General features: G+C 39.4%; 3 protein-coding genes and 1 long non-coding RNA gene across 7 annotated transcripts; 2 read left to right on the top strand and 2 right to left on the bottom strand.

Moving 5' to 3' along the window:
* Positions 1-474: 474 nt before the first annotated feature.
* On the top strand, positions 475-11784 carry LOC122315720 (probable protein phosphatase 2C 59). 3 transcript variants are annotated; one of them, XM_043131827.1, is made up of 9 exons: positions 482-655; positions 803-1064; positions 7966-8093; positions 8550-8648; positions 8751-8909; positions 10185-10271; positions 10493-10584; positions 10951-11025; positions 11308-11784. In XM_043131827.1, exons 2-9 carry the CDS (start codon positions 985-987, stop codon positions 11464-11466), a joined length of 879 nt encoding a protein of 292 aa, XP_042987761.1. In that variant the 5' UTR covers positions 482-655; positions 803-984; the 3' UTR covers positions 11467-11784. The 3 variants fall into 3 exon arrangements, with proteins under 3 accessions (XP_042987763.1, XP_042987761.1, XP_042987762.1); XM_043131828.1 differs by lacking the exon at positions 482-655 and adding an exon at positions 692-708; XM_043131829.1 differs by lacking the exon at positions 10951-11025 and having other exon boundaries at positions 475-655.
* A 737-nt stretch (positions 11785-12521) lies between these two features.
* On the bottom strand, positions 12522-14178 carry LOC122317454 (zinc finger protein CONSTANS-LIKE 4-like). Of its 2 annotated transcripts, XM_043134562.1 has the most exons (3): positions 13408-14178; positions 12906-13230; positions 12522-12823 (listed from the first exon to the last, which is right to left on the bottom strand). In XM_043134562.1, the coding sequence occupies exons 1-2, from the start codon at positions 14107-14109 to the stop codon at positions 12907-12909; spliced, it is 1026 nt and encodes a 341-aa protein (XP_042990496.1). In that variant the 5' UTR covers positions 14110-14178; the 3' UTR covers positions 12522-12823; position 12906. The 2 variants fall into 2 exon arrangements, with proteins under 2 accessions (XP_042990496.1, XP_042990497.1); XM_043134563.1 differs by having other exon boundaries at positions 12522-13230.
* Positions 13991-15276, top strand: LOC122317455. The gene is made up of 3 exons (XR_006244478.1): positions 13991-14134; positions 14229-14427; positions 14902-15276. It is a non-coding gene; the product is annotated as an uncharacterized LOC122317455 (long non-coding RNA).
* A 4147-nt stretch (positions 15277-19423) lies between these two features.
* LOC122314774 lies at positions 19424-21896 on the bottom strand. Its single transcript, XM_043130359.1, has 3 exons — positions 21561-21896; positions 19958-20107; positions 19424-19849 (listed from the first exon to the last, which is right to left on the bottom strand). Exons 1-3 carry the CDS (start codon positions 21786-21788, stop codon positions 19772-19774), a joined length of 456 nt encoding a protein of 151 aa, XP_042986293.1. The 5' UTR covers positions 21789-21896; the 3' UTR covers positions 19424-19771.
* Between the last annotated feature and the right edge of the window lie 2404 nt (positions 21897-24300).

The following is a 24300-nucleotide window of genomic DNA, read 5'->3' as shown; positions in this document are numbered from 1 at the left end:
ACCATAAATAAAAAAGATAAAATTAAGAACCTGTAATCAATTGTCAAAGCCCAAAATAGATATATTTTCCCATTTCTTTTGCTTTCCCTACGACGCTAAAAATATATTAACAAAAAAACAAGAGATAATAATTCAGAAAAAGTCAACATATAAATCTGAAATATTACCAAAACCTTTGAAGATTATAGAGGGCCATTAGAGGCTATATGGACACGTAGATAGTGCATGTATGCCACGTGTGGGATAATGAAAGAAGGAAAAATTTTTTATCATCTTCACACTTCACACATCTCACTTATTTTAATTTTTTTTATGAAAGAAATAAGAAAGGGTGGATGGTGGTGGTGAGGACACGTGTGGGTTGAATTTATAGTCGGGACTGGGTCTTAATTTTTGAAACCTCCGATTTTTATTTATAGTCTCACACTCTTATCCTTAATTGGCGTTTGGCCCCTCAATTTACTATACCCTCAAAATTAATAATTCAACAAACAAATCCCAACCCACCACCTCATTTCTCTACCTTTTTTTTCTTTTCATTTTTTTCATTTTCTCATTTTCATTTTTTTTTTGTTTGTTTGTTGGCAACTATCATCAACCCCAAACAGGACTCTCCCTCTCTCTGACGCCGTCTCATTCCTCTTCCCTCCTTCAGGTACTTCCTGTCTTTCTCAACGTTTCCACTCTCTCTCTATATTTTAAAATCTCGTAATAATCTCGCACACGCTATTCAATTTTTGAGATCCATTTTATATTAATTCCTCTCTTTCTCTGTTTTTTACTTTTTCTTGTTTACATGCAGCTTAAAGTTGAAAATTTCTCAACTTTCCAAATGATCCCTCTAATTTTGCCATCGTTCAACTCCATCTGCGTGCAAAAATAGCTAATTTCCTTTCCTGTCCACAACCCCCCTTCTACAATCATTCACCAAATTCTCACTCTTGTTTTTCGTTCGGAAATTCCCAAAACAATTCACGCCATAATATGGGCTATCTCAATTCAGTGCTCTCAGCTTCAACCCAGGTTCATGCCGAAGATGCGCCCGTAAGCGGCGGGGGCCTCAGGTTTAAAATCTTTTTATGAGCAAATTCTTGCTTCGATTTATAAATTGTAGCTGTTTTGTGTTCCGCTTTATTCTTTTGTATGCTTTTCCTTAACCTTCGTTTGTATTTGATGAGTATAATATATGCAATGCGTTTTATTTACCTAAAACTATGTTATACGTTCACGAACTTTAACTGTATTTATTAGTGCAATTATTTGCATCATGTATTCCTTTTGTTTATCAAGTAATTATTAGTTAATTATCGTGTATTTACTATTATGAATATTGTTCCTGCTTATTTCAATCCCAAGTGATTTAGTTATGAATATTGACATTTAATGCGTCATATGCTTACGAGAAGACCTCTCATTATATAGATTCTTTGATTTTTTTTTGATAAGTAAAAGAAGATATATTAGAACAAGAAAAGGGCAAGGCCCGAGTACACAGGGGGTATACAAAGAGCCTTGCTAAAGGCTAAGAGCTGCGAAGGGCAGCATAAAGTTCAGTAAAAGAAGTGCCATTTAGTACAATAGAGGAAGCCCACAAAACTAAAGTATGGTAAAAGAAATCCCTAAGGCCTTCCGGTGAACGCTCCTTATCCTCGAAACAGCGACTATTCCTTTCATTCCAGGTGCACCACATTAGGCAAAGAGGCACCATTTTCCAAATATCTGCAACCTGCCCTTTGCCCCGGACTCCTCTCCAACAAGCCAACAGATCAATCACCTTTCGAGGCATTACCCATGCCAAGCCCAGTCTTGCGAATATGTCATCCCATAAAACTGTAACTACTTCGCAGTGAAGGAGTAGATGATCCGCTGTCTCACCGTTATGTTTGCACATATAGCACCAATTCGTTAGGTAGAGGCCACGGCTTCTCAGTTTATCAATAGTCAAAATACTCTCATGAGATGCTAGCCATACGAAGAATGCCACTTTTAAGGGGGCCTTAGTCTTCCAAATACACTTCCAAGGGAAAGCAGTGTAGGGGTGTGCCGAGAGTGCCTTGTTAAAGGAAAGTATTGAGAAACGCTTATTTCCTGTGAGTGACCAAAGCATGTGATCTTCACCATCAGCACGTAAATTCGACGCTTGTAGTGCGCTGTAAAAATCAGTAAAGTCTCCCAATTCCCAGTCTTGTGCATCTCGGGTGAATCTGACTGACCAATGAGTGAAGGTTGAGTTGTTGTCCAAATTGTCAGCAACTGTGGCCTCTTTATCAGACGCGATTCTGTATAGGGATGGAAAAGTGAGCTTCAAAGCAAGCTCGCCGCACCAAGTGTCATGCCAGAAGCTAACTTGGTTGTCCCTTCCTACCACCATTCTGCAGTTAACAAAAAAGGCTTCCCAACCGTTGCGTATGAACTTCCACAAACCTACTCCATAGGCCCCTCTTACTGCGTTGGAACACCAACCCCCCCGCAGGCTTCCATATTTGCTGTCGATAACTTCCCTCCAGAGAGCGTTTTGTTCCCTGTGGTATCTCCACAGCCATTTACCGAGAAGAGCCTTGTTGAGAATTCTCAAACTGCGGAGCCCCAAACCTCCATTAGCCAAGGGTGTGCATACTTTTTCCCATTTGATCAAGTGGAATTTTTTGACGTCCTCCGAGCTACCCCATAGGAAGTCGCGAAAGATCTTCTCCAATTTGTGCGCCACGCTTGCAGGCAAGGGGAATAGGGAGAGAAAATATGTGGGGAGATTAGATAGAGTGTTCTTAATAAGAGTGACTCTACCCCCTTTGGATAGGTAGAGTCGCTTCCAACCCGCAAGTTTACGTTCAATTTTCTCGACCACCCCATCCCACATAGTCTTGGATTTATAAGAGGCCCCCAGAGGGAGACCAAGATATTTCATGGGCAAGGATGACACCTTGCAGCCCAGAAAGTCCGCCAAAGCACTTAGATTATCAACCTCTCCAACTTGTACCATTTCCGATTTTGCAAGATTGACCTTGAGTCCCGAGACGGCTTCGAAACAAAGCAAAATGGCCCTTAGGGAGCGAATCTGATCCGGAACTGGCTCGCAAAAGATCAAAGTGTCGTCAGCAAAAAGAAGATGAGAAATTGAAATGTTACCATGGGTGGGGCTGCCCACTGAGAAACCCGAGATGTAATCACCCTCCACCATTCTATTCAACATTTTGCTTAAGACCTCCATTACTAGGATGAAAAGAAGAGGTGATAAAGGGTCCCCTTGTCGTAGACCCCGGGAGCTATTGAAGAAGCCTTCTGGAGTGCCATTCACCAAAACAGAAAATCTGACGGTTGTGATACAATGTTTCATCCATTGGCACCACCTGTTCCCAAAACCGTACCTGCCAAGTACGTGTAACAAGAAATCCCAGTTTACATGATCAAAAGCTTTCTCCATATCCAACTTGCATAGGATACCTGGAGTACCGGCTTTAACCCGACTTTCCAGGCATTCGTTAGCAATAAGAACGGAATCAAGAATCTGCCTTCCTTTCACAAAGGCGTTTTGGGACTTCGATATGATCTCCCCCATGACTGTGCTCATCCTCTGGGCTAAGACCTTGGAAATGAGTTTGTAGACCCCGCCCACCAAACTAATGGGACGAAAATCCTGCACCTCTACCGAGTTTACCCTTTTTGGGATAAGAGCAATAAAGGTGGCGTTGAGGCTTTTCTCAAATTTCAAAAAAGAGTGAAATTCGAGAAATACCTTCATAATATCCTCTTTGACGATATCCCAGCTAGCTTGAAAGAAAGCCATAGGGAAACCATCGGGGCCCGGGGCCTTGTCTTTTACCATCCCTTTTAGGACCGTAAGCACTTCCTCTTCTTTGAACGATCTTTCTAGCCACGTTGCACTTGCTGCATCGATAGAGTCGAGTGACAACCCATCTACCTTAGGCCGCCAAGAGTGTTGCTCTTTAAGCAACTGGTCGTAAAAAAGGACAATGTGTTCCTTGATGGCTGTCCTGTTAGAGATAATCCTCCCGTTGGAGTGTAGGACCTCAATGGCGTTGGTTCGTCGATGAGAATTAGTGACACGATGGAAGAATTTGGTACACTTGTCCCCTTCTTTTAGCCAAAGGGCCCGTGATTTTTGTCTCCAAGATATCTCCTCCAACAGCGTGATTTTTTCCAATTCAGCTATTACCACCGTTTTCCTTTCTTTCTCATCAGCTGTAAGGGCCCAAGTCGTCTCTTTATCCTCGAAGCACTGCAGTTCCTGAAAAAGAGTGCATCTTTGGTCATTTAGGTTCCCGAAAGTTTCCATGTTCCATGTTTTCAAATCATTTTTTAAGGTTTTAAGTTTTCCGGCTAATACAAAACTGGGGGTGCCCAGAATCTGGTAGGACCACCACCAAGATCTGATTTTGTCCAAAAAACCCTCCGTCTTCAACCACATATTCTCGAATTTGAAGTATTTACGTCCCTCATGTAGACCCCCACAGTCCAGCATGAGTGGGAGGTGATCTGAGCAGAGCCTGGGAAGGCGTTCCTGACAAAGGGTGGGGAAATGTGTCTCCCACGATGGAGAGACAATAAATCTATCCAGGCGAGACCATGCCCTCCCATTAGACCAAGTATAGTCGCCACCCCCTAGGGGAAGGTCAAGCAAGTCCAGCTCGAATATAAGGGCTGAAAAATCAGCCATGGCTGATCCTGTGTTTGAGTCCCCCGACCTTTCACTTGAGAACCGAGTGGTGTTAAAATCACCTCCAATGCACCAAGGGCCCTCCCACCAACTGCACAAACCAGCAATCTCGTCCCAAAGGAGTTTCCTGTGGCTGTCATTGTTCAGACCATAAATGCCTGCAAAGCCCCACCCGAACCCGTCCTCCAAAGACTTGAAGGAACATGCGACCACGAACTCACCAATGGATTCTTCCACCAACTCAACGACTCTCTTATCCCACATCACAATAATGCCCCCTGATGCGCCCTTTGAGGGCAGGCTAACCCATCCCGCATAGACACAGCTCCATAAACTTCTAATGATGCTCCGGTCAACATGCTTCAATTTGGTCTCCTGTAAACAAATGATGTCAGCCTTCCAATCCCGGATTAAGTTCTTCACTCTAAGACGTTTATTCGGGTTGTTTAAACCCCGAACATTTCATGAAAGGATCTTGGGCTTCATGGATCACCTAAATTCACCCTATCTGTCAACCTTTCCCTACTAGTGCTTCCTTCTCGACCATAGTTTAAGGTGCATGATAGTCTCTTTAATTCCCTTTCTTTTTTGCTGGCGGATCGGAGGGTGTGGGATTGTTCTGCTGCGATGGCTGTGAAGAGAGCTGTCAGCTGGTCCTCAAAACCAATGCAAGAAATCCCCGCACAGTGGCGAATGTCTTCTACCTTCTTCAACACCCAATCTGTTTGAGGATCTGACCACGGCAATGCTGGTGGCAGGGTACAAATTGGACTGAAATCCTCCCCCTGGTTCCCCTTGTCCTTCCCTTCATTCTCCATATCAGAGAAGGGCACCAAAAGATCTGTCCCTGAAAAAGCCTCCTCTTCTACCTCTATATCGGAACCAGACTCTTCCTCTACTTCTTCCTCAACGGTGCAGAGGACCCTTGAAAAGTGCTCGGACGTTTCCAACAGAGAGGGGGCTGCGCAAATAGCTGGAAAGGAGTGGGCTTCAAACCGGGAGAGAAGATGGCAGCCCAGGGGTTCCGAAGGCCCAGTCGGAGTTGTCTGTGCCGGCATCAGATTCTCGGAAGCAAGAGGAACGATGGTGACGTCGTTTTCCTCTCCTAACGGCACTGCTTGGGGCGAAACGGCCGCCGTCGTGCCCTTAGACCGCGCTTCGTCGGTGCCGGAAGGATCGCCGGAGCCAAACGGCGAGGTCTGTGACGCCGGAAGGGTTGTCGGCGAACGCGACGGCTGGAGACAGCTGCTCGTGCCTGCGGGATAGGCTTGTGGCCGAGATGAAAGAGACCCGCAAGCTAGGTTGGCGGGTTGTCGGGTCGCCTGCCCAACCCGGGTGGGAGAACCGGATTGTGGCAGGGCCAAAGGCCTTGGGCTTGAGGCCCGAGGTTGTGGGCTCGATGCCCGTGGGAGAGCCCGCTGAGGGTTATCTGAAAGGATGGGGAAAGTGGGCTGCAGCTGAGGGCTTTTAACCCTTATCAGGCTTGGGGGCCCATTGAGCCCGTGTTCAGCCAAAGGCCCGTTTGGCCGAGGCTCTCTCTTTTCAGTGTTGACCGAGACCTTCACCCCTATATTAGTAAAATCTGCAGCGGCTAACGGGAGTGTGGCAGACGCAATCCCCTTACCCCGTCCCATCGCCATGCTCAGACCTATATCCACTTTATTCATCAGAAAGGCAACTTCTTGTAGGACACCGGAAAGTTTGGCTTTAATATCCCAGAACACCCCCTCTATTTCTCCTAGCTTTATGCCTCTGTCAGAAGACTCCTCCAAATCCGCTGGGTAGGAATACGGTTTGTCATCTGTCAACTTCACGGCAGAGCTGCACTCTGCCGCTGCACCAGACAAGGCCGCGGCGTAAGAAACCGAGGGCCTGAAACCAGACACCCCAACCCGATATGTATCCGCAGAAGGCACCGTCGCACGCTCAGCCACCTTTTTGAGGTTGTACGCAAATCCCTCCCATCCACAACTGTTGACTCCTTCAGGGATGATCAGAGATCCTCTTCTGCTGCCATTACTGAACTCTTCCAGATGAAGGTAGCAGCCCCTAGTGTTGCTTAGGAGATGAAGGGTGAGCACCCCATTACCGGCCCTCATTTTTCTAAAGAAATTCTGACGCCACTTAGTCACGGTGGCTTCCTCCACCATTTTCACCACCCAAGACGCCGCCGCCTTATTGATTAAAAGATAAAGAGCCATACGCCTATTTTTCTCCAGGATACGAAAGCAGTCAAAACCCACTTTTGAGAAAACAAAAGTTTTGGACTCCACCTTGAATTGCCTAAAGCTCTCCATCTCGAGGGATTAAAAAGATAGGGGGAGGGGAGAGAGGAGAGGGAAGGGGGAGGGAGTGGAAGGAAAGATGGTAGGGAAGGGAGTCAACTCCGGCGAGAGGCGCCGGAGTGAAAAAGTGTCGCATGCATGCAGGCACGAGGGGGGAGTACGGAGAGATGGCAGCAATCGTGGTGGTGGAGGTTACACTAGATTCTTTGATGATCGGGGTTTTTCTTCAAATGCTGAATTTTATAATATATCTCAGTCCAATGGGAAAATGGATCACAATATTACTTTCAATTAGTTCATAAGGAAATGAAGTGGAGGAAAATAAGGTGTTGATAATGATGGTTCAGAACTGAGTTATTACACCTTATATTTGTTCGGAACATTACACGATTCTGATAGTTGCATGTGTGCACATCCAAAAGGCCTTGTATCCTTTTATGCTTGTGCACACACATTAGTCATTCATTTTTGCATACCTATTATTAGGTATACCCCCTGAAATGCATTGTGCTGCATTTAATTCAAGTTGTGTCTGTCTTTTTGCACTTGCATTGTCAAAGAAGTTTGTACAAATATCACATTTTGTCGTATTTGGTTTGCGCTAATGAGACAATGCTGCCAGGGAACCAAGTTAGTTATCCTCCTTGTTCTTAGTGAATGGTTGAATCGTAGTTTGTCTTGTTGGGCACAGATATCACCTTGTTGAAGTCATAACTTTTTTATTGGTTGTTGACCTAGTGAACTCGGCCATATGTATGGTTTATATAATTCCATGTATGTGCACATCTTATGTTTTTTCAGTGATTTTCAATTTGTCAATTAACAGAGGAGTTGGTGATATAGAATTTGTTGACTTTTATCTTGGAGTTAGTTATTTATAATGGGTTAAGATTTCAACCAAATAGTTTTGGGACCAAATTTAATGTGAATCATCACTCTCTCTCTCTCACGACCTTGAAATTGTATGGGATGCTTTTAATACTGAAAGTATATATGTTGCAACAGTCAGAATGGAAAGTTCAGCTATGGATATGCAAGCTCTCCAGGAAAAAGGTCTTCAATGGAAGATTTTTATGAGACACGAATTGATGGTGTTGAAGGGGAGATAGTTGGCCTGTTTGGAGTTTTTGATGGTATCTCTCTCTCTCTCTCTCTCTCTCTCTCTCTCTCTCTCTCTCTCATAATTTCAGCAGAAACGTCAGGGACAGTGGAACTACAGCGACTTTTGTTTGTCACTTGTCATGGGCATGACTTGGCTTAACCCAGTCATATTGATTTATTAGCTTAAAGAGGATTTCATATGAGAGCGTTGTGTTTTAGAGATAATATGTGTACCTCTTTGTGAACGTACTTTCTTCATTTTTTTTAATTGTATGATTTATTTTCTTTTTTGGACAAGAAATTATTTTGTGGTAATCATTGTTGACATTGTTAATGAAGTTAATGTCACTTTTCCAGAACTTCTTAAATGGTTAAATCCATGTGTTGTTTCCTACTTTCTATTTTTTACATTAATTTACCTTATTTTTCTTTCCTTTTGAATACCAAACATTGATGGCAATTCAAATCTCTCCTTTATGTTTGTTCAGGTCATGGTGGTGCCCGAGCTGCTGAATATGTCAAGCAAAACCTCTTTAGCAATTTGATCAGGCATCCAAAGTTTATTTCTGATACTAAATCAGCCATAGGTCTGTCACTCCTTATTTTTGTACTATTATAATGGCTTTTTTAATGTTCTGAAATTTGCTATATTCTACTTCCATGTTTTTCTCATTATTTTCTCTGTACAGCCGATGCATACAACCATACTGACTCAGAGTTTCTGAAATCGGAAAATAGCCAAAACAGAGATGCTGGATCGACTGCTTCCACTGCTATCCTTGTAGGTGACCGTTTGCTTGTTGCGAATGTTGGGGATTCAAGAGCAGTAATATGTAGGGGTGGTAATGGTAAGGTTCATAAGTATTTTCATATCTATTCAACTTTGGTAGGGATTTGACATATCCGTTTTATGAAGACAAATTCAAAATTCTTGATGTTAAGATGACTATCTTTCCACTTTTAGTCATTGTTTCATGCACCCCCTTACTCAAGTTGTTGATTTGATGTTGTTTTTTTACCATAAATCACATTTGATTTTTTTTTTCTTTTTTGGGATCCATTTAAAGAGATTGCATTTCCATTTTTGGCACTCATTCATTATTATGAAGGCTTTGGAGTTTGGAGATGTTCTGCACTTGCCAAACTTTTTTAACACATGAAATTGCATTCATCATCTGATGGAAACTAGTGTTCCCCCGGTTATATCGAAATGGTCTCTCTCTCTCTCTCTCTCTCTCTCTCTCTCTCTCCAATAATGAAATGGTTCCCTTTCAAAGTCTTGAGTAGTATGATGGTGATGCCAATAGTTGTATGTATATAGAGTTGGTCATCCAAATCTTCCTGTGCTCTTTTTTTTGTGTGGTGTTAATGGATTTTTTTACATTTATACTTAGCTGCTGTGTTTACTGTATTGTTGTTCAATGGAGTAATAATTTTTTCATGCCTTTTATCCTTTACATAGCTCTGTCATATCTATTTTTCAATAATTTTCAATTGGGTAGTTGTGTGTTAAATGTTAAGTGCAATTCGGATGGATCCAATCTCCATCTCTCATGTTTTTTCCTCATCATTTATCTCTTTTCTTTTTACATGGCACTAGGTATAATTTATAGGTGTTTGCTTGAATATTGGTTTCTAATTTCCCTTGTGACTCAATTATTTCCTACAATAGGGCTCTCATGTATACTATCTGTGTACCTGGGCTTTGCCTATTTCTATGAATACAATTTCTTGATTACCTATAAAAAAATTTTAAAAAAAAATCCTACAGTAGTGCAACAAAGGATTTTTTCCTGTAGCTAGGATTTTCTAGTTATGTTATTTCCTTACCATCCATTCAAAACTATGCCTTTCTGCTGTGCATAATTTCAAATGAGGGAATATATCATCTATGTTTGGTTCTATTATGAAGTCCTTTATCATTCATACGTCATTTTGAACATGCAAGAGTTTTGATGAAAGGTTTTGGGTTAGAACAGATCATCTTGGGCTGCTTAATGATTGGCTGGTATATTTTCAAGTTTGTTTCTTTCTCATGTGAGAGAATTCTGTTGATAAATTATCTGCTTCCTGTTCTGCTTTCTTGTTATGTCATTGGCTTATCATATTTTTATTTCCCGCAGCTATTGCTGTTTCTCGGGATCACAAGCCGGACCAAACTGATGAGCGGCAACGGATTGAGGATGCAGGAGGATTTGTCATGTGGGCTGGTAAGGTCATTGCATTTTATTCTTTGAATAATTCTATTTGAAGGCTTTTACACCACACACCATCCACATGGCATAATTTAATTTGGAAGATAAATTTTAAAATTTGAATCTTACAAATCAAATTATGCCATTTGAATGGTGTGTGGTGTAAATTATTCTTCAGGCTCTCTAGTGATCTGGTGGATTGGTTTGTTTTTGGTGGCTAATAAATATATCATCAGGAACTTGGAGAGTTGGAGGAGTTCTTGCTGTTTCTCGTGCATTTGGTGATAGGCTCTTGAAGCAATACGTTGTTGCTGATCCAGAAATTCAGGTGTCATTCTTAAAGTTGACTTTTAACGCTTATGTAATTTTAAGTGAAGTGATTTAGTTTTTCAACATAGCAAATGTTTTAAATGAAAACTAAAGGTCAAGAGGGGAGGGAGAGGGAGAGAGAGAGAGAGAAAGGGCGGGGGGGTGGAGAGTAATGAAGCTGCCAATGTTGTTATGCCTGCTGCATCATCATTCCTTTCTGCTAGAGGAATGCCATTTGCCGATTATTGTAAGCCCCTATCTAAGAGAGGGGTTCTTGTAATTGATGAATGTGGTCGGGTATACTGCCGGAAAATTTGTCTCCCATGCCTCCAATTTTTAAGTTTGTGAGAATCATTAAACGCTGAGAACATTATGGAACTTGCAGGAGGAAAAGATTGACAGCTCCCTTGAGTTTCTTATTCTTGCTAGCGATGGCCTGTGGGATGTTGTCACAAATGAGGTTTGCCACGCTTTCCAACTCTGGAATTCTTTTTGTTTCTTTCATGCATCAATGATGCCCGTGTGTTGCTAAGACCAAGAGTGGATGTTATATCATCAGAACTTGAAAATTATTTTCGTTGCTCTCTACCTCATTTAGCCCTGATGGATGGTATTCGCGCATTTTCATATGTGGTTAGTTGTGGAAAGTCTGGCTACTTGTTTTGAACGAGGGTGACTTTTGAGTTAATCAGATGTGTGGGTAATCCCAACCTTTGAACTCTGATTCTTCCCACTTTATCAGGAGGCTGTTGCAATGGTTATGCCAATTGAGGAGCCAGAACAGGCAGCAAAGAAGCTGATGAAGGAAGCATATCAAAGAGGTAGTGCAGATAACATTACCACTGTCGTTGTCCGTTTCTTGGCGAGTCAAGGGGGTTGCTCTTATAGCAGCTCTGCGTAAGCACCCTTCCTTAGCTTGGTGCTAGGGTTTGGTTTCCTACAAAAGTGGAGGATGGGGTGCTACAAAAAATGTAGTGATTCATAGTGATAGGAAATCATAACGTTGTACTGTTTAAAGATAGAGATGTAAACAAACTCATCAGGCTGCTGCTAATTGTGTATTACATATTATCAGCTTCTAGCATAGAGATGTATCCTAAGCTTAGTTTCTGTGCTGGATCTTGAATGTAGCTAGAAAATGTTGGTGTTTGAATCTGTAAAGAACCTCGAAATTCTAATATCATTTGCTGTAAATGCGTTTGAACACGCCTTCATACAATTTGTATTTTTTGTTTGCTGGTTTTTATTCTTTTGGTCGTGATGTGGTGTACGGTTACATGTTAATTTTTGTTTGGATACGAGACTTATAATAACAAGAGTGATAATCCCATTTTGAAGTGGTTATAAACAGTAGCTGTCTGCTTTTCTGGGTGTTCTAAATGTAAAACACACAGAAATTTTACTATTCATCTAAATCTTATCATCCATAGATATTTGTATGTCAGCCATTGATACTCATGCAAAAGGTAGTGGTAACTTAGGCAAGTAGTAGGGGTGTCAAATCATGTTAACGGGTCGTGTTCGTATCGTGTCAAATCGTGTTAACGGGTCATATAGGTCAACCCTAACCCGACCCGTTAAGCTTATCATGTCAAAATCTCAAACCCTAATACGATCCATTAACATAACGGGTCGTATCGTGTCAACCCGTTTTGACCCATTAATAAATATTACGAAATATGTTTTTTTTATAAATAAACAAATAAATTAAGAAAATATTACAAAATAGGTTAATACGACACAATATAACTCATTTTAAACTATTTATATAAATAGGTTAAATAGGCCTGAAATTAATCTTTTTAACTTGATTAAATTTAACATAATTTTATATAAATGTTAAAATTATAATATCTATAAAAATTATAAAACTAATTATAAGTCCAAAACTACAATCCAAATAATAAAACTATCGAAATTGAAATTCTAACAATTTTATTTTTAGATATAAGGGTATAATTGTAACTTTAACTTTCTTAACGTATCATAACGGGTCAAAACGGGTTAACCCATTATCAACCTGTTAAGCAATCGTGTCTTAACGGGTCAATCCATTTTGATCCGAACCCATTAACGCTAAACCCTAACCTGCTATTATCGTGTCGTATTCGTGTTGGATTAACGAATCGTATGACATATTGCCACCCCTAGCAAGTGGCCACAGCCCTTATATAATCATATTGCATCTTTAGTGGAGGCAACACTTGATGATGCGCCTCTCGGCTCTCTTGTTTCTTTTTTGGTTCCTCTTCCTGCCTCTATAAAATCAACGGTCAGCATTTCAATCCCACATCATCTATTTTTTAAACAAAAACACTAGCTTCAGGATGGATAACTCACCTCAAAACGTAGGAACCACGCCGTATCCACATCTACCATCATCTGCAACCCCAACGTCCGACCGCTTCGCGAACCTTCCTTTGATTCGTGGCCTCGTCTCCGCGTAGGCTTTTCGCGACGCGTATCGGATCGTCTTCTCGAACTTTCTGTTCTTCCTCTTCTCTCTGTACCTCAGCACCCTCGCTTCCCGATCCGCTGCTGATATCTGAACCGTCAGGCTTTCTGAATCCGTTCCGATGCAGGTTGGCTTACAGCAAGAATCGGATATATCGTTCACCGTGTTTCCATCTGGCACGACGCCGACGTCGAGGGACGAGGAAGACACCTGAGAGCAAATTACGGGCTCAGAAAATCTCTTAGCGAGGAATTTGTTTGACTATCTGGGAAAAAATGGAGTACAGTTTGGTCCCTCAAAAAAGGTACATGGAAATGGTAGAAATTGGGATTTGTGTTCCGAGCAACCAAACTATGAATTGCAGAAAGAAACGGGTAAGACATTTACGCTGTGACTGAGAGACCGAGAGTTGCAGCCATAAGCGTAGAGTTTGGAGCCCGAAAATTTCATGTCGAAGCAGTGGTCATTCAGCAACGGAGGCTGACGAACACTCTTGCTCTGAACGGGTACAACTCCGTCATTACCGGGACTATTCTGCTCCCGAGCTTCCAATTCCGGCTCCCCGGTCCCATAATCCATATCCAAATAAGGATCCATGTCCGTGAAGATAAACCGATCGGCATTAGCATCCTGACTCGACATCACCTTATTATTATTGTTATTGTGGTTCGGGAGCAACCAGGAGGCAGCCTCGGCCTCTTCCCTGCAGACGTCACCATCCCCGTCCTCATCGGAGACGTAATGGTCGTCCAGGAAGCTAACGGCGGTTGTGGCTTTGACACCAGACGAGGGGTTAACGGAGTCGTAGAAGGTGGTGACCGGAACGCGATCGTGACGGCGGGCGAGAGGGTTGGCAGAGTGGATGTCGCGGTCACACGTGACACAGAGGGAGGCGGCGTCAGCCTTGCAGGTGACGTGGGCGGGGGCATGCTCGCAGACCTCGCAGAGGAAGACCCGCGCGTGGCGGGACGCGAGCTTGTTGGCAGGGTGGACCTTGGAGTTGCAGCCCAAGCAGAGGAAGGCGGAGTCGGCTCGGCAGAAGAGCGTGGCAGTGGCCGATTGGCACGAGTCGCATAGCTTCGAGGCCATAACCCAACCCCACACTCTGTACGAGGTACTTCTCTCCCAGCTGTAAGCAGCACTCCTCTCTCTCTTCTTTCTATTTGGTGGTGGTGGTGGTGGGGTTGATTCATATGTGCTGTTAATAGGGTCTATCATGTGGGGCCAGCGAGATCTATTGCGTAGCCAATTCGAAAACGACACCTGCAGAATGCTTAGCCAAATAAGTAGATTACACAGAGTTGGGACAACTTGGCATGGTGTCCGCGAAGAAAGTATGCTTTTAAAGCAGGGTAGATCACGGCTCAGTGTCGTTTTTTTAGAGCACCGGAAATGGCTCCATTGCAGGTCTAAACTGTACTCCAATATGATCTTTTAATTATAATATAGATTTTTAGCTAGATTATTTGATATTAAATTAGTTATTTTAAATTTTAAATAATAATATAATATTATTTATTTTAATAATATTTGATAATTTTTTTAATACTTTAAAAATACAATTCATATATTAATTAATAACTTTATTAAAAAATAAAAATATTATTTTTAAGTATTTTTTATCTCAACTTAATTATTCAATAAATATAATTTACGAACGATTCACCCAACAATCTTAAAGACAAAAACAAGTGCTACTGGGAAGAAAGGGCTATTATCATTTCAAGTTAAGAATCATTTTTTCTTTTTAGGTATATCATCTTTTTGTTCATCATTTGTTTTCATTATGCAAAATAAACAAAGATATCATATCCTGAAATGCTTTTAAATTAATAGTTTTATTATATGGAGCTTCAAATCTATTGAATTTCTGAAATACAGAATTTGGTTCGAAGTGGTAGCAAACAACTTGACATGATTGTGAAGACAACTGCAATACTTAGTTCATAATCAACTACAAAAGTGTGAAGTAAACAAAAGACCGCAAATGTAGGATAAGTGAATACAAGAACATCATGCGGTGCATAATGCAGCGGAAGATATTAGATGAAGAAAAAAAAAAATTGAGAAACTCCTAATTATACTGGATGGCGAGTGCCACTTCTAGTATCAATGAGAAGAAAAGAGGAAAGTAGCAGTTCTGGATGTTCATTTTCTTTATTTCAGCATCAAAGAATGTTTGCGCATATAGATTAATATAAAATTAATCATAACAGACATTAAATCTCACTTGCATTTGGCAATGGCCCATTACCAATGATACTCTAAAATTGAACTCCAATGTGGTCTTTGGGTCATAATATAAACTTCAAGTTAGATTAGTTCACATTAGACTAGCTATTTTAAATTTTAAATAATAATATAATATTATTTATTTTAATAATATTTGATAATTTTTTTTTAATATTTTACACTTCAGCTAAGTGTAAAGATTGCAAGAATAATAAAAACAACAAAAAATAATTAATAAAGTCATGACCCAGGCAACACCATCTGGCATTTACATCTCTGTTCTTATTAAAATAAGTGAACTGTTGGTGCATTTTCACAAACATAAATATGACATGCGCTGCATTGCACCAGTCGAAGACCACCAACAGCAAGAAAGCCGCAATATAAACGGGCAAAAGATGAGCGGCAGGTAGTCTAAAAAATAATAAAATAAGTGTTTAATCTTAGAATAGTCCATCTCCAGACTTGAAGAGGTGCTAACACTTACTATAGCATAAATGTCAAACCTGACATGTAAAGCAAGTTCAATGCAGATGACTTTTTCCACATTTAGTTAAATTTTAGACTTAGCATTAGCAATGGCTAATTGACTAAAAATTTGGCAAAAGTTGACTTAGATAATTAGAGTATTAGTATTAGCTTAATCAAAATCTGGCCAAAGTTGACTAAAAAATTTTTTCTTATTAATTTAATTAATTACTTTTTAATAATATTAAATAATAATATTTTTTAATTTATTATTATTTTATTTATTTTAATTTAAATATTTATTTGCAGTGCATATTAAGTTTTATTCTAACAGATATAATTTTCTAATGGTCTTTTTTTTTTTTTTTACACAATGGCCGTATTCTTCCAATTGATATATTTTTTTAACAATTATATTTCTCCCATGGTTAAATTCTTTCACTATAAAATATAATATTTTTTTAACAATTTCATTCACTTTGAGTCAAGTGTCTCTGTGAAACTTATTTTTTATTTTATTTTCTCTCAATGTATCATTCGTTTTTTCACAAAATGACACTTATCGATTCAGTTTTTGATGAAGAATTCGAGATAGTGGGAACTTATTCTGGAAGAAGAATGATCAAACCCACTTGATTTTTCTAAAAAATCATGTGGATTCATCAGGCATAATCAATTGCAAGCACACTAAAATCGTTTTTGACGATTATGATGCTCAACTTTTGAATAATACTATAGGCATCTATAGAGAGGAATTTATTTGAAATATTTACAAGAGCTCTTAAAATATATTAGGATATGATTTACATGTTCACATAAGTGCAGAGCCAGCAAATCCCAGATAGCTAATTACCTAGACAAATATATGGTCACAACAATATACAAATTAAGCTGGGACGTTAATAGAACCTCGATGAAAAATTGCATAATTGGATAACTATGCGATGACAAAAGGGTCATTCACACACAATGGCAATAGAACCAAAATTTAGAAGAAGTAAACACGCAATGGCAATAGAACCGAAATTTAGAAGAAGTAAAACAAGGTCGACGGTGGAAATAGAACTGAGAAACAATCGGTGTAAAAAGAAAAACCAAAATTCTAACCAAAACTCTTTCAACCAAAAGAACCGAAAAAAAAATCTAAAATCTAGAAATATATGAAAATAGAAATGGAAAAGGGTCTAGAAAAAAGAAATATGAGAGAGAGAGAGAGAGAGAGAGAGAGAGAGAGAGAGAGAGCGATAGCATGGGCTTATCGGAATTGGCTAATAACTGGAACAGTGGAGACTTTAGCATTGGGCTGACAACGGCTGTTTTGGAGAAAATGAGACTTCAACGTGTTTGGGAGCCATTATCCCGGTTTTGTCCCTAAACATTAAGTCTACGAGTTCGCCTTGGTGATGTTGGTGACCGAGTGAACTTACCAACTTGCTTGGTCTTCAACAATGGATAGGTGTTTGGGATGTGGAATGGTGGAGATGGTGATGGAATTGGGTAGGCTAAGTGTTTAGGATTCACAATTCTCTATGGATGGCTTGGCTTGTTCCTTGAGTGTAGTGTCAAGTAGATTGGGTTAGGGTTGTTGTGAGTGAGTGAGGCTAAGGTTTTTTAGCTATGGAGTAACAAGGGTGGCCGAAATTACCCAAGAGGACTTAGGGTGGCACCAAGGTGGATGGATGCTATGATTTTAGAATGATTCCTAAGTGGTAGGAATCATTGAGGATTTAGTAGGGCTAGTTTGGTAAGTCAATGTTGACTTGAGAGATTTAAAGGATGAGAGATTTAAGGAATTAAAGATGATTGTCAATTATTTAAATTAAGGGAAGATAGATTTAAGAAATTGAAGATGATTGCCAATTCCTTAAATTATGGGATTGGAATGGGAGGAAGTTAAGGCTCCTATAAGGAATGAGTTTCCTTATGAAGCATTGGGGGTGGACTATGGCGAACACTGTAGTGGGCGGCACTAAGTGTTGGGATGGATCAAATGAGGCAAATGGTGAAATGTGGCAATGAACATTCGAAGAACACAATGAATTCTCAAGAACAACTCAAGAACAATTCAAGAACAATGCACACAAAAAGCCCAAGTGCTAACCACCGAAATGGATGATCTCAATAACAAAGCCGTCCAAAGTAAATTGTCAAAAGATATAAAAGAAATGACTAAGGGCGCTATTTATAAGAGTTACAACTTGGAAACCCCAAAAAGGCCCATTGAAAATAAATAAATGAAAATAAAATAAATAAAAAGAAACAACATAGTAGCGGGCCAAGTTGGCCCAGGCATGCATGAGCCCATGGTGGGCTAGGATGGTGCGGTACTCTTCGGTTTGGTCCATGGCTAGGTGACATAACATGGCTTGCTGATGGGCATGGCACCAGGCCTGCTGGTGGGCATGGCATGGTGCCATGCAAGGCTTGCTAGTGGTGAGCCATGTGTGCGTGCTGCATGGCACAGGCTGGTGGCCTGGGCATTGAAATTGCAAGGCATAAGTTGGAGCCATGCGCTGGATGACATGCCTGGTGGGCATGCCATTGGCCTAGCCTGCAAGGCATGGCCTGGAGCCATGCGTTGGATGGCATGCCGGGTAGGCATACCACTAGCTTAGCTTGCAAGGCACGGGATAGAGCCGTGCGTTGGATATCACACCTGCAAAGGCATGCCACTAACCTAGCTGGCGTGCGGCGTGGGGCGCACGCAAGGGTGCGCGCGAGGGAGCGCACGCGCAAAGGCTTGCGCATGCACATGAGCATGAGTGTGCATGTGCTGGGCTGCGCACGGCTTCCAACCTCACTGGCTTGCATGTTGGGCGCCCCGTACGTGTCACGACACAGGCCAAGGCATGCATGTAGGTTGGCCATGGTGCTATCCTCGCCTCCCAAGGATAGTGTCGAGACTTGTCTCAATGTCACTTTTTTAAGAGTTTTAACACGTTTACAAGAGATGCTTTGTCGTGGAAGAGCCTTTTGCGTGAGATGAATATACAAGCGAAAAGTAATTTTTTATGCAAGGAAAATTATTTGGCCAGCTCTTTGGGGCCATTCAAATTTGGCCAGCAAAAAAATAAAATGTCAAATTTATTGTTATTTATTAAGTTTGGGGCAGAAGGTTCTTAAGCAACTTAATTAAAGTTTAGAAAAAATTTAACTTTAGCTAAGCATTACTAATTCTCGTAGTTAACTCAAGTTTTATCTTTGTAATGAAACTTTAATTTAAAAATAAAAAATTGCTAATTAGATTGAAAAAAATATATATGAAATATCTTGCATTTTGTATTATTAGATAAAAATGATTAATTTTAAATAAAAAATAATATTTACAGTCTTAGAACGTGTACGTACAATGCAATCTCTTTAAAAAAATGAATAAATACAAGATCTATATAAAAAAAAAAGAAATTAATTTTATAATAATAAATTCAACTTTTTTTTTTTAAAACAATTATACAACCTTACGCACTCTACTACTTTATAAAATATTAATCATTTTGAAAAATATTATAAAAAAAAAAGGGGGTCTAAGCAGCAGTTTAAAGTTCGGCGTGAGCTAATGCTTTTCTGCAAGTCTTATTGCCATTCGTGGATCATTCCGCATGTCTAATAAGCTGGATTCGATATTATCGGGATGCATAGTAATTTAGCAGAGACATTTTAATCGGCAGTTGTGCCTCTCTGACCCACACAGAAAACAAAACTCTTAAGAGAACAGTTCTTGACACATTGACACCAGCTAATTTTTTCGTAAAAGAATATAGTTGTAATTGTAATAATTCAAATGAATATGATACATTTTTTTTTTAATAAGTCAAATGAATATGATACATCCACGCTGCTTTTGTTATTGATCTATCATGGAGTGGCTTGATTGAAGTAGACAGTAAAGTTAAGGGTGTAAATCATAAGTATGGGGAAAGAGGCTACAGATATCATAGTTTCACCACAAATACTGCAACAAACAATAGATGGTATCAGAAAATGAATGGGATGTCACTTCAAATCTATTCCAGCCTTGATGGATCTCTTCACTGACCGAGAAGTAATGCTGCTACTTGGAAATAGGAGGCTCTCCTAACCACTTGGCACGAAAACCTGTTCCCTTACAATCCGAGCAACACATTGATCCCTGGAAGTATCAAGACAACATAATGGGGTCATCCATACTGCAATTATAGACTTTGCACTCAATACTATGGAATTATGCCAGTCATAGCTTAAAAAACTTGCAACTTACCATTCCACCACAAATTACGCAACTGGTGTTTCTTGAAGGTACTTGGCAGAGCATGTTATCACCAAGAATAAAGAAGCCCGTACCACCACACCATTTACATTCAACATGCCCATTTGAGTTGCAAGAAGAACAACCAACTGGCCTTGGTTGCTGCATATAGTATAAACATTAGACAAACAAGAAAACAATCAGAATAGAGATACAAAAATTGCCTACAGAAAGAACCCATGAGACTCAACTTCACGCCATATCTACAAAGTAGCACCATGATAATTAAAAACAAAAAAAAACACACACACACACACACACACACATCTTCCAATTGTAATATAAAGTATGAGCTGCTTAAAAAAGAGCTACTAAGCTACTATTGTGATACCTTATATGATAAGGATAAGGGTGGTTGTTTATGAGATCCCATATTGTTTGGAAAGAAGAAGTTCTTGCTCTTTTATAAGGTTGCAATGTGGCTCAAATTATATCATTGACTAATCCTTTTGGAGTATAAGACATGTGGTTTCGGCCTTCCATTGGGGCGTTACAAATAGTATCAAAGCCTATCCCAACGAGAAATGTGGGACTTGAGCCGTGCCACTTACGACAAATTGGCCCGATGAGGACGTCGGAAATTTAATAGGGATTGATTGTGATTATCTCATATGATAAAGATAAGGATAGATAATGTATGAGATCTCACATTTCTTGAGAAGAAGAAGTTCTTGCTTTTTTATGAGGTTCCAATGTGGCTCTAATTGTATCATTCATTAGTCTTTTTAGAATATAAGCCATGTAGTTTGGGCCTTCCATTGGGACATTAAAGTTCTTTTGAGTCACTAAGGCAGATGTACAACCATAAACAACACCATGCTCATCCAAACCCACAAGCATAAAATCTCATCGACCCAAGAAACCGAGAATTATGTTGGTAGCGTGAAAAAATTCATCTACACCCTATGTACCATAATAGATGGTTGCGTTTTCTTGTTTGGGCTATCCCAAAATATATATATATATTATAGGTAAGATATGGGGGTTTTCAAAGACAAAAGCACCGATCCATTTAACTTAACGTTTTTATTTCTGCTACTCCATTGTTGTGGTACACTCTACTCTGGTACACAGTGTATGAGATCATTTTCTGCCCCCAAAATTTCTAACATTCTTTAATTCCCATCTTAAACCAGGATTGGGGACAAAGGTTTTTTTTTTTTCAATGGATATAAAGCCAGAATTTATCCATTACGACATGAGGATTTTGCACAAATAGCTACGGGGATTTAGATTCAGTAATCCAACTTGAATCATATCCGAACTCAATCACAATTCCATGTAACTGAAATTAACCGAATCCAATTCCACGTAACCAATCACAATTTGAATTTAGCATTTCAATAGAGAGATAGATACCTTTTTTTTTGGGGGGGGGGGGAGGGGGGGGGGGGGAGAGAGAGAGAGAGAGAGAGAGAGAGAGAGATTAAAAATAAAAAATAAAAAATCTCAGTTATCAGTTTTGATCTGTATCAAAAAAGCTATCAGTTTTGATCAATACCATTATACATGCGGAAAAGTAAGTAAGAGAAAAAGAAAAGGGTGAAACGGTTACCTGAGAGATTAACCAGGTTTTCTCCATGCGGTTGACGAAATCGAAGGAGCTACCGTATGAGTCCACGATAGAAGCCCGGACAACTGAAACCCTAGAAGTGGCGGACCTTGCAGAGGTGTTTCTAGCATGAGGAGCAAGGACCCGAAAGGCAATCGGAGACCCGAAGGTGTTATTTTCAGTTGGCGTCGGCACAATCGCAGGCCTAGTACAACACATACAGCTCCTCATTTCTTAATTTATTTTCTCTTCACTTTTCTTTTCTTTTTTCTTTCTCTTTCACTGTGGCACAAAGCTACGAGGAAGTTCCTTAGTTTTTAAAGAAGAAAGAAGATTGCCGGGGGAGGGAGATAAGGGTAAATCTGATGGATAATAATTAATCCCGGATTAGGGTTAGTCGTGTTCACAGTCGGATAACTTTTCCGCAAACTTGGATTGCTATTTTGTTTTTCTAATTTAATAATACAAAATTTATCATTTATCATTATGCTTTATATCATTATATTTTAGAAGACAAAAAAAAAAAAAAATTATCAGTTATATTTTAGAAAATTCTGAATTCGATAATTTTATTTTTTTTCTTTTTTGGTAAGGAGGACCAATACAAACGTTGAGAACAGCTTAAAACTCTGATCCATTCATTCCCTTTGACCCAAAGAGGCAAAGTCTGACCCTTCAACCAAGGTCTTAAACTGGGCTTGTCTGTGCAGCCCAATCTCCGCTCCGCTCTGTTGCACACCGGTTTTAGCCTTACACACAAACTAACAAATTCCGTAAGAAAAATGAGTTCTTCTACTGAAGTCTTGCACGTTAAGGCTGCTAATCAACAGAGCCGTTCGTGAATAATTTGAAATCGATTCGTATAAATTTAACTAGGGCTGTACATTTTGCCCGCTCACCCGGGCCGATCCGAAAATTCCGATTGATCCGACCCGATTTACCCGACCCGGAACAGCCACAAACGGAAGCGGAACATTTTCGATTATTTCGATATGGATCGGTTAATAACCGTTAACCCGGAGGGAAAAATAAAATTTGTTGAAACCCTACGCCCAAAGGACCAAAAGCCCTCTCCCTTTCACTTTACCCATCGCCCTCAAGCATGGAGACCCGGTTGTGGAGTTTCTCGATGGCCTTCGGCAGATCGGTTAGCGTGATCGATGAGAGAGTCCTAGATGAAGCTTAGTTCCTTCTTGGGGGAAAGAAAGTGTGTTGATCAGCAGTTTATCACAAACCAAGAAGAGAAATGCAGTGATGGCATGGACCGAAACCTGATAAGATCTTGAGGGCCTGAGCAATGAGAGAAGCGAAGACCAGGAAGAAGCTGACGAGAGAATATCGAAGAACCTCGAAGACAGTAGAACCGAAGAGAAATTTTGGTGAGTTTTCTAAGTGGATTTTTGGGTAGTGGGTTTTGATGGTTTCTTGGTGAAAGATCCATTTCCAAAGAGTTAAAGTTTGAAAAGATGATAATTTTTGGACAAAATAGCAGTAATTTTTCTTCTCTTGCTTCGTATCCTGGGACAAATCAGAAGTGGTAGGGAGTTGGTTCCTCCAGCAACACAGATCTAGCACCTGCACCTTTGACCTAAATCCTAATTGCACGTACAGGTATGAGAGAAATATTTGTGAACGGGTCGGAATACCCGGACCAAGCAGTTCACGGAATTCGAAAATTCGGAACGGAAGTCTATTCGGAAGCTGTCATTTACGGGTCGGGTCGGAATAGCATACATCGGGTCGGGTGAACAGTCCTAAATTTAACTCATATTTGGTTTATTTAATAAATAAATTATTTGTAAACATTAATATTAATTTGAATATTAAATAAATAAAATTTTTATAATTTCAACTCAATTCAATTTAAACTCGTGAATAATATTAGTATAAATTCGATTCGACTTTTTTTGAGCTCCCCACGATACTCGTAATATTTATATATATATATTTACATATACACTTATATATATTCTTTTATTATATATATTATATGCTATATATATTATTTTTGATACTTTGTATAAGTAATATTGTTGTTATTTTTAGTTTATGTATAAGTAACATATTTTATTATTTTACAATAATAATGTATTAAGTTTATAAAATAATTATTGAGTCAAATATAAAATATTTATAAAAATAAACAACTCTAATTAATTGCGACACTTTCTTAACCAATCATATTTTGGTTATTTGGCCATATTTAATATTATATTTAGGATAATTGAATACTTTGATATTAAATTAATAGTTTTATTATGTAATTTTTTAAATGACTTTAATGTATTAGGTATTCTTGATGCCATATGTATTGGAAAGTGACAATAAATCAATATTACATTGATATTTGATAGGTTTATATTTTAGTATGTATATGTGACTCATATCAAGTGAAACATCAAATATGTCACACGTGTATAGATAAAGCAAGTGAAACATCACATGTATATTTTAGTACGTGTATGTGGTGCCTCATATCAAGTGAGCTCTAAGCTTTTGAAGCTAGTCAGTTTATTCTTTTTATAAGTTTGTTGGAAATTGTAATTTTAATTAGTCATTTACCATTCGAAATTATAATTTATTATTTTTATTATTTTTTTAAGTTTGCTATAAATTGTAATTGTAATTAGTGATTTACCATTCGAAATTATAATTTATTATTTTTTTAAGTTTGCTATAAATTATAATTGTAATTAGTGATCTACTATTTAAAATTGTAATTTATTATGATATGATATCTTAG

Source organism: Carya illinoinensis, chromosome 7 (assembly GCF_018687715.1).
Source record: "Carya illinoinensis cultivar Pawnee chromosome 7, C.illinoinensisPawnee_v1, whole genome shotgun sequence".
NCBI classification, from domain to species: Eukaryota; Viridiplantae; Streptophyta; class Magnoliopsida; order Fagales; family Juglandaceae; genus Carya; species Carya illinoinensis.
The sequence above is the reverse complement of the archived record's forward strand: the minus strand, read 5'-3'. Positions and strand labels throughout refer to the sequence as shown.

Bases quoted from the DNA above. Each gene is read 5' to 3' on its own strand.
- LOC122314774 (XM_043130359.1), bottom strand. From the start codon at position 21,788: ATGAGGAGCTGTATGTGTTGTACTAGGCCTGCGATTGTGCCGACGCCA. The intron at 20,108-21,560 runs GTAACCGTTTCA...TACTATATGCAG, and splicing joins AAACCTGGTTAATCTCTCAG to CAACCAAGGCCAGTTGGTTG. The intron at 19,850-19,957 runs GTAAGTTGCAAG...TGATACTTCCAG, and splicing joins GCGTAATTTGTGGTGGAATG to GGATCAATGTGTTGCTCGGA.
- LOC122315720 (XM_043131827.1), top strand. From the start codon at position 985: ATGGGCTATCTCAATTCAGTGCTCTCAGCTTCAACCCAGGTTCATGCC. The intron at 8,094-8,549 runs GTATCTCTCTCT...ATGTTTGTTCAG, and splicing joins CCTGTTTGGAGTTTTTGATG to GTCATGGTGGTGCCCGAGCT. The intron at 10,585-10,950 runs GTGTCATTCTTA...TGGAACTTGCAG, and splicing joins TTGCTGATCCAGAAATTCAG to GAGGAAAAGATTGACAGCTC.
- LOC122317454 (XM_043134563.1), bottom strand. From the start codon at position 14,109: ATGGCCTCGAAGCTATGCGACTCGTGCCAATCGGCCACTGCCACGCTC. The intron at 13,231-13,407 runs GTAAATGTCTTA...ATTTGCTCTCAG, and splicing joins CTCGGTCTCTCAGTCACAGC to GTGTCTTCCTCGTCCCTCGA.